A 10,031-nucleotide genomic window follows, 5' to 3' on the forward strand; every position below is an offset into this window, starting at 1 on the left:
GTTGGAGAGAGCGGAAATCTTCAAGCACAAGAATACAGCACAAGCAGGGAAAGGAGAAGTTTGAAAGATTGCAGAAACGGAAAAACGAAAGAGAGGGAAAGTATTTATAAATAGGCTAAGGGGCATAATGGTAAAAACGAGGCAGTCATTCATGAGACTGCACCGTTACCAAAGCCATCAATCCCTAAATGATCCCTCAACGGACACGACGCTTGAATTGACGTAACTGTCAGAAACAAAAGGTCGCGAAGATCACGTCGGTTCCAAAACCCGTGAAAGTCGGCTACGAACCCGAGTTGAATACTTGAACCCAAGCCTTAAAAGGATCTTGGGCTCAAGTAGGGGCACTGTTCATACCCTGGCCCAATGATAAGGGCCCAGGTCCAATTAAAAGGCCTAATCCAATAGATTAAGCCTTACTAAACGCCGGCCTTCACATACGAAGTCGGTGTTCATCCCGACCTGCGATGAAGAAGTCGGTTATGAGATTAGCTGGCAGATAAACACTCATTCAAATGAGTAACAGCCCCGAAAATCTCTCTAACCGCTTCCCAAAGCCATATCTTAACCTCCCCAAGATAATGGGACGGTTAATATTCTAAAGATACGGCACTACACCAGCGGTGGTTATTGGCTCACCACTACAAATACACTGACACCCCTCAGGTATCTCTAAGCCCAATACTCTCTAGACCTGCTCACACCCTTGCTAACTTAAGCATCGGAATGTCTTTGCAGGTACCACCCCCCATTCCTTCGCGCGCGCAAGTCGGACGGAGCCTCCCGAGTTGCTGACCCATCCGGAGTTCTCCTCCTTCATACATTTGGGCCCCTCAACGCCATCCATTGCATTCATCTCCGGTTACCCACCGTAACATATACCATGTTTATAATAGACCTAAAAAGGAAGATATTTTAAAAATTAAAAATTAAATTTTTAATTAATTATTTAATAATTATTTAAATTTAGATTTTGAAATTTAAAAATTTAGAATTAATAGTTAAATTTATTCACACTACATATGATCCTTACATCCAAACTCTAACAGAGTCGCCACCTTCCATCTGCCGACCAGGTAACCCAAATCTCAGCACCGCCGTCCTCCTCCCGAAGCAGCACTGTCTCCTTTTTGCGGTTAGCGACATCCCGCTCTCCCGGAGCAATGTCGCGCTGCCCCCTCCGTCGTTGAAGCCTCACCGTGAATATAACATTTTCCTTCCCGTCACGTAACCGTGCTGCGGATGCTGCCGTAGACTCCAGCCGATGCTACTGTTTGAATTAACTGGTATGAGTATGGTAGATGTAACGTATACAAGCTTGAAGACAATATCAAATCAAACACTCAATTGCTTACTTTTGATTCTCACTCATGTCCCCTTATCTGTTTAAGGTTTTTTTTTTTTCATTTTTTGTTTCTCCATTTTTATGGTTATATCAAATCATAAGACTCATGTGTCAAATTATACATTTTTTGTAATTAAAATTAAATTGTTGGATGATCATAGTTGTTTCTTCTGTTTATTCATGGTTAATTTATGATGGTCATTTTAGTAGGTATGCACATGGTTATTTTAATTTTTATGTAGATGATTATTTTGATTAGATTGAATTTAGTTATATATAATTAAAATGTTCAATTCATTAGGTATGCGGATAATTATTTTTATCCTTAAGTGGATGGTTATTTTTACTAAGGGTGAGTGTCATGTGGCAAACCAAGAAGCGACGATGAAATTGGATGATTATTGATGAAGGTGGGGTGGCGTGGCCACCGGTTGAAAAAAAAGACAGTATTAAACTGAAATGTTTTAGTAAATTATGATTTCAGATGGTTATTTTTTTTTGAAATAACTAACAGTATTTTTTTTAAATTTGAAATTTGAAAGTGAGAAATTTGAAATTTTATATGAAATAACTGAATTAGAGTTTTTGAATTTAAATAATTTGTGAAATAATTTTTATCAATTATTTCTATTGAATTAAATAACTAGTCCATTGTACACATTGTCAAGATTTTTTATTGATTCCCTAACGAAATTCATTAGTAATTATATCCACAACAATAATAACACTTAAGTACACTTATTACTAGTAGTTATAATATTAATATTAATCATATACGATGAAAATGAGATAAATAATGTTATTTATATTATTAACATTATGATTTAATATTTTTTATCTTAATAATTATCTTAAAAAATTATGGTAAATTTAGAGATTTAAATTTATAGATTATTTTAGTGATTAAAATTTGTTCAACATTAAGTTATTCAATTAATTATTTTTTAGGAACTGAATTGAGATAAAAAAAAATATAAAACAGAAAAATTATATATAAATAATATTTTAAAAAAAAAAAGAAGAGAAGCTCTTATTATTATTATTTTTTTTTTTTGTACAAGAAGCTCTTATTATTCTAATAAGTTGTATATTCTCCTCCCAAATAGCAGTCACTAATTAACTGTAGTGGAGGGTCTTCACTCTCTCGGTACTTCTCTTTTTTTGAACTCTTTTTTTTGAGAATATATTTTTTGGTATGATAATGGGCCTAAGCCCAAGGGAACAAAAACAAATATATTACTCAATGATTCTGGGACAAGGTGAGGTGAAGAATCTAAGAAGCAAATATCTTCCTTATATTTATTGCTGGTTTGAGCTAACGAGTGGGCGCATTTATTTGTTTCTCTTCCTACGTAATTGAAGGAGATCTCCCATGGTCTTCTAATCAAATTCAGAATTTCTCTTAGAATTTGGTTATGACAAGTGGTTATTTTAACGTGGTCTTTCAATATCTCATAAACTTCCATTGAGAATAATTATCTATGAAGTAGTGATAGTAGTAGTAGATCAGCCTTTCTTTTTTTTTTTTTTTGTTTCCCACGGTATTCCCCGACCCGACAGGTCAAGGACTAAACCGTCGCGGTACTGAGCTTAATTTAAGGATTTGTCGCTGGCCAATGGGTTACTGCATGCACAAGGCGAGATTCGAACCCCCGACACTCCTTTTTTTTTTGTCAGGTAATAAATTTTTCATTTAAGAAATGTTTATTACAAAAAAAACTCTAAGCCCATTTAACCATTTGGTCCCAAAAATAGACATCAATGAGAAAAATTCAAAACCAATTTGGATTGGTCGAGTGGTCAGTTTACTCGTCCGTTTAAGTAAATATCGAAAGTTCGAATCCGTGCATGCAGCAATTCATTGGCCAGCGACTAATTAATCATCATAATATTTTAATTAACAATCCTTATATGGGAAGCACTTGACATCTTTACTCTTTAGCAGTGAATCCACAAGAGACACTTGTCATTCATATACTCATTCATCTCTCAATTTAAACAGATATTTTTTTTTTTCTCAATCTACATGAAAGATTTGGCCTTATTCTTCTTACAAATCTTTTTCATCCGCAATTATTTTTGTCATCATTATGGCGTCAATAAATGCGACGTTATTGAGACTATCCACGTTATCTTAACATAACAGCAAGAAGTTGTTCAGTTAGATGGAATAAGCTTGGAAGCTTTAAAAATAATTTTTTTAAATTTTTTATTTTTAAAAAATAATAGTATTAATATTTGGTGTAACTTTTAAAATTAAATTACAATTTTTTAAAAATTATTTAAAAATTTATAAAAAAAATTAAAAAAATAATTTTTTTATAATATTATTATTTTTTTTTATCATATTTTTATAAAATAAATACTTTTAAAACTAAAAATTCAAATATAAAATAATTTATTTATAAACTATTTTTAATATAATTATTTATTATTTAATCTATTTTTTTTAAAATAATTTAATTAAATTGTTTATTCAAACTGAACTTAAACCACCTTTACAATAACAATACAGAACATCTCAAATAAAAATTCACATATTAACAATTTGTTAAGAAATGAATATTCTCAATTTTTTTAATTATTTGATAAAATATAATCTCTCACTTTATTTTTTTTAAATAAAATAAAAAATGTATATATAAAAAAATATTAAATAATTAAAAATTATACTTTATTAAATAATTTAAAAAAATTGAAAAAATTCAATCCCGAGGTTACTATACATGTCACAAGCAATCCCTAAATTATTGTTAGAAGCGCACTCCTCCTCATACATCTCATACACAAACTAAATACGAATTTGCATTCATAAATATACAAATAAGAATTTTCATAATTTGAAAATAATAACTCATGTTTTTAATCATTCTTAAACGGTTTAATTAGGTAGTTAATTTTTTTATTAATATCAACTAATATTTTTTATTTTAAATTTTAAATCTTACAATTTTTTATTTTAAATTCTAATTCTAAGTGCTAATTTTTTTAAAAATAAAAATTACAAAAATAATTTTACAATAAAATTTTTTACTCATATTATTATTTAAAAGATAATTCTTTGTTTCTTTTTCAAATAATAATGTAATTACCTATTGACTTTTTGATAGTTGATAGTGATACGGTAAAAAAAAAGTTATAAATATGCGTAAATTAATATTTATATTGGAATAAAAATGATATTTTTTATGATTATAGATTATATAATTTATGTATATTGATGGATATTATTATTTAACATATTTGTTAATTAAATTTGACATGCATCACATAGATGACTTTTAGGTGATTTTTTAATTTTCCCTAACTAGTTTTATAGTAGGTGAATATATCTTTAGCCAATTTTATAATGCTTTATATTTGATGTCTAATTTATTTATTTTTTTAGTAAATTTTAAATATTTAAAACTCTTTAACTTTTATATTTTTAATTTAAAATTAATTTTTTTAACAACTAAGTAATAATTTTTAGACACCTACCCTAATAAACACTTATGTCTTTCCACTTTGGATAATTTAGAGTATTAGACATGCCTGATCCGATGATCTTCTTTCTCCCATCTCCATTTTCATCAAGAGACTAATAAAGTCAAACAAGAAGCTCGTTCATTTTATTTAATTTGCTCATTTATAGGAGCACATACATAACGGGATTCAGTTGCAGTGGATTTCATGTGAAGTCATTTAACAACTCTTAATTATCAACTTCACATAAAGTCGACTGCATCTGAATTTTCACCTAATACAAGCAAAGGGTTTACATATATATGATCACATCTCATTATACCCCGAAGCTGCACAAACTGTATTTGTGAAAGAAACCTTATTGTTCTCAAGATCAAAGCCAATGTTCAAGTTCATCATTTGAATATTCCCAAGGAACGACACGTCATCTTTGGAATCAGATCTAAGAATGGCAAGGCACCAAAGAGGGTCAACATATTCAATATAAACAACGTCATTAATCAGCTGAAGATCAACACCACCAGCGAAGTGCAACGTCACCCTTGGCAACAACTCTCTTTCAGTGCTATTGGTGGATGTAAAGCAGAACTCTTTCTTGTAAATGTTTGTGTCTTGCTCTGGTGGATACGGTACTACATTCACGTTAGTCACCATTTCCTTAACCAAGTTTAGAAACGCATCATAAGCGTCGCTTCTAAGCATTGTGTACCTTGATGCGGAATCAATGAGGAATCCTCCACGGCGATCGCTTGTTCGCTTGAAGATCGCCGGAGGAATGTTAACTCTTCTGTTGCCAACGCTGATTCCCTCTAGATCCACATAATAAAGCTGTGGTTCGTTACTTGGAAGTTGCACCAGTGGTGTTGCATCTTCAGGATGTATCACTGCTTTTGAACCGAAATGCAAGCTGCTGCTACCTCCACTAGATCTTCTCACAAAGCAATGTGAGAACCTATATACATTAATTAATGGAAGAATTAGTTACATTACATACTTAAAAGCTTTAACCGAGATACTTTACAATTCGAAAATGTTTAAGGGTGTTTATGAATCGGTTTCAATTTGTATATTTGCGGTGTTTATTCGAATTCGATGTAAAAATTGTGATATAGATTTGATTTGCACAGTAATAAAATCAAATTGCAAATTTTATATATGTATCCGTATATTCGTGGATTCGCAAATATTAATAAACATTCTTTTTATATTTTATTTTAATTAATAATAATCATATATGTTGTATTATTTTATTTTTATTATTTAAGAAAAGTATGTTTAATATTACCTTAAAAGTAAACATATTTAAAATAATAATAAAAAAATTTATTAATTTTTTAATACAAATAAGCTTTTAAAAATATTTTTATGTTTGGCGGATATATCTGACATCTGATATCCGATCCGCAAATCCGATCCGCAAATGTGCGAATCAGATCTGAACTTAAAAACTGTGGATATTAAATCCGATCTGATAATTTTAGTGCCAATCCTCGTTCACTCCTAAAAATGTTATTTGTATATCAAAATCAGTTACTCAAATTAGCTATGATATATTTGTATATAAACATGCATGTGGTTTAATTTATTTTCGATGTATATTTATATTTCAACATGTATTTTATATCTGTATTTTCAACATGTATTTATATATTTCAATGTGATTTTAATATACACGTAGCATAATTATTTCTTTTGTTTTTTCGTAATCTTAAATTTTCAAAGAGACCACTTTAATAAAGATACTAAAAATGTCTTTTTTTAAAGACGTTCACACGTGTCATGTTATTATTGGACATTTTTATTAAATTGGTTAATAATTTATTTTTTAATAAACCAGAACAAAATTGGTTTATTATAGCAACAATAATAAACTTAATTATCTGCATTATAATTATTAGACGATTCGACCGAATTATACAATCTAAACAGAATATCTTTAAATTTTTTGATAAAAAGATAAATATATCCCTAACTTTTTATTTTGCGGACATTTAAATCTCTAAAAATTTAAAAATACAATAAAATTCTTAAAAAAATAGGTTTATTGTTATTATTATAAAAAAATCAGTTTTATTATAGTTTGTTAAGAAATTCAAAAATAACCGATTCATTAATACGTCCAATAATAATGCGACACATAAATGTCTTTATAAAAAAACATTCTACGTGTCTTTATGAAACATCTCAAATTTTCAATTACCCGTTATAATTGGTTTTTTCCATATTTGTGGTGTCTTTGTTTTCCTCTCCTTTGAATAGTGTAGGTTTTGAAGATGTAAGAAAATGATATTTTGAAAAAAAAAATTCTGAAAATATCTTTAGATAAACAAAGAGTTAAATTTATTTGAAAGAATAATGTTATATATTTAAATTTTTTTTGTTAATTAAGTCTAATAAAATTGATTTAACAATCTAACATAACAAAAATCAATTATGATTAACATTATTTTAAATTTTATTATTTAACTTAGTTACACTTAATTCATAAAATAATTTAGATATGTAACATTAGTCTATCCAAAATGATACCTCACAACATTACAACACTTTATGCGTTAATTTAAAAATTAAAAAGACTCACATCTGTTTCTGTTTCTATAAATTAAAATTATTTATAATTGCATATTAGACTCGTCTAATTTTAGTTCAATATAGAAGATATCTAATTAATTTTTTTAGACAAGAGTTGGAATGAGATGACTATTTTTTTCTTTCACAATTTCGCTACATTAATAATAGTATTTTTGCTATTTTTTTATTAACTCTTGTTTATAATTGTGTTTAATAAAAGTATCTTTATATATGTATTTAATAAAAATATTTTTTTATAATTATATCTAATAAAAATATATTTTTAAATATATTTTTTGAGTATGTCTCTTTATACATGTGTGGACTTTTCCTTTCAAAAATGAAATGTTTCTTGTCTTAAAGAAAAAGGAAAATAGATATGGATAACCTTTTAACTCCGAGTTGATGGATCAACGAAAAGGGCGGGTCACGGCTCAAGCCCAAAGAACCATGGACGTCCAACCCATTGAAGTCAACGGGGCTTACATCGTGGTTAAGGCCGAAGCTTAAGACTCCAACATCCCTCGGCGAATTACTCTGACCAGAGGGACCATCGGCATCGAACCAGAACTTGTCTTTTGAGAGTACACCATAAGTTGATGGACCTTCCTCATATTCTAGTTTGTACGTACATGCCTCATCATCATTTTCGTTCTTGCAAATTCTCTTTTCAAGAAGCTTGCAAGTCTTGTCGTTACACCGTAGCGATCTGTAAGTTTTGGACATGGAGGATTGGAATGCAGTTCTTGCATTTGTCCAAGTTATATCGCTCGCTGTATCGATAAAAGCGTACACTTGTTGTGGCGGGGTGCCAATGTAATAAGAGGCTATGTATTCGCATCGGTCGTACACTACTTGTGCCGACACATCATCGCCGTTCATTAAGTGTTGTGATAGCAGTGATGATCCTACTAATGATCTTGGCATGTTAAGGCATGCCATGGGGCCACGTCCTTTGAGGGAGCTTGTGGAATCATTGTATAATGGAGACAGAGGTGAGTCTCTATGGATGAGGGAAATTGAGAAGCCATCGTTGTTGTTAATGGAGTTGATATAAGAATAAGACTTGTGTGATTTTGTAGGTGTGAAGTTCAACAGAAAGAGAAGGGGAAGTAAGAGAATGGTGGTAGAAGAAGAAGCCATCGTTGATTTTGCAAAGTGCTCACCTCCCTTTGTCTCATTTTATAGAGAGCTACCACAAATTAGTTGCTTAAAAAATTTTATTATCATAATTTAATCCTTGTTAATTTTTATGGTCAATAAATTAGTTTCTAATTTTTTATTTTGTTAGATATATTGATTTTTATGCAAAATAGCCAGATTAATTTTTATCGTTATTTTAATAAAAGATATAATAGTTTCTAAAAATATTTAAATTTTTAATAAAAGATATATTGATTATAAAAATTTATTTTTTAAAAATAAAATTAATAAAAAAATAATAATGATAAATATAATTAAAAAAATTATTTTTGTGTTTATTTTTTGAAATTATTTTTTATAATTATAAGAAACTATTTTGATAAAAATAATCATAAAAAATCATAATAAGAGAGAGAATCATTTTAGTCTTAGATTTAATTTTCTTGACATGTGTTAGTATTTTACTTGTAGGTCAAACTTGTGTCACCCTTAGTTATCAAAACTAATGCCACCATAGAACTCTCCTAGTATATAACGCAAACTACATAAAAAGTGTTCATAATACAAGTTTCATAACATCATAAACTACATAGTAAATAACATAATGCCATTGGTGCTGGTGGTCATGGTAGTGCAGTTGATGCTCGATGCCACATCCCGGAAGCTGTGCTTGGCATTGAGGCCTGTGAGGCCGTGGGTCTGCAGGATGTTGGGGCTAGGTAGCAGAATCCTATGCTTGCAGTGGTGGAGGGGGTGGAAGTGGGACATAGTAACCTCCTGAGTAAGTAATGAGGACATACTAATGCACAAGAGGATAAGGCTGAGCCAGTGAAGGGTATGGTGGTGGTGTAAGCTCTGGATGGGATAACGTCACCAATCGATCGTAGTCGAATGAACGCAAAGTCGTATACTGAGCACTCGGGCGCACCCCTATTCCATATGACGTGCTAGGTCCCGAATGTGATCCTAGAACCCAAACTGGGGTACAAGCGGGAGCAGAGGAATGATGATGATCTGGGCCGATTCCCTGCTCTCTGGCAGTGCAAAACTGCTCTGCGAGGCGCTACATCTCAGCTTGATTGGTGGTGCATATTTATAATGCATCCTGGAACTCTATCTCCTCAACCATCTGCTCCTCATAATAACTGTTGGATTCTCCAACATCATGCCAGCCCGGTGGAAAAGTGTCCCACACGTCATGATGAGAATGTGAACCTGAACCAGAGGGATAGTCTGCTGCTGGAGGAGGTGGAGGTGGTGGTGCAGGTGCTGGTGAATTGTCGCCCCCGGCTGAGATGTCACCGTACTCTTCATGTCCGTCAAACTCAACCTTTTCTTCGGACTTCACGTCCAAGCACTCCTTCTGAGGCATGTCCTTGTCCCTCCTAGCCCGTGGCGTTGGTCCACGCTTTTTGGCACCCTTCTCTCTCCTGTCTGGCCGCCAAACCCCCTCCCCAACGTCTGTGGCATGCCGAGGACAATCGGGGACGTCCTGGGGAAGGTGAAG

At 31.4% G+C, this 10,031-nt stretch overlaps 1 protein-coding gene across 1 annotated transcript; it reads right to left on the minus strand.

Annotated features, from left to right (window-relative positions):
- Positions 1-4,929: 4,929 nt before the first annotated feature.
- On the minus strand, positions 4,930-8,548 carry LOC130939205 (aspartic proteinase nepenthesin-2-like). The gene is made up of 2 exons (XM_057867330.1): positions 7,770-8,548; positions 4,930-5,762 (listed from the first exon to the last, which is right to left on the minus strand). The coding sequence occupies exons 1-2, from the start codon at positions 8,522-8,524 to the stop codon at positions 5,117-5,119; spliced, it is 1,401 nt and encodes a 466-aa protein (XP_057723313.1). The 5' UTR covers positions 8,525-8,548; the 3' UTR covers positions 4,930-5,116.
- Between the last annotated feature and the right edge of the window lie 1,483 nt (positions 8,549-10,031).

Source organism: Arachis stenosperma, chromosome 1 (genome assembly GCF_014773155.1).
Source record: "Arachis stenosperma cultivar V10309 chromosome 1, arast.V10309.gnm1.PFL2, whole genome shotgun sequence".
In the NCBI taxonomy this organism is placed as follows: Eukaryota; Viridiplantae; Streptophyta; class Magnoliopsida; order Fabales; family Fabaceae; genus Arachis; species Arachis stenosperma.

What these genes read in the sequence shown, in the direction of transcription:
- LOC130939205 (XM_057867330.1), bottom strand. Translation starts at nt 8,524, where the DNA reads ATGGCTTCTTCTTCTACCACCATTCTCTTACTTCCCCTTCTCTTTCTG. An exon ending in CATCAACTCGGAGTTAAAAG is followed by an intron (nt 5,763 to 7,769) that starts GTTATCCATATC and finishes TAATGTATATAG; the next exon opens with GTTCTCACATTGCTTTGTGA.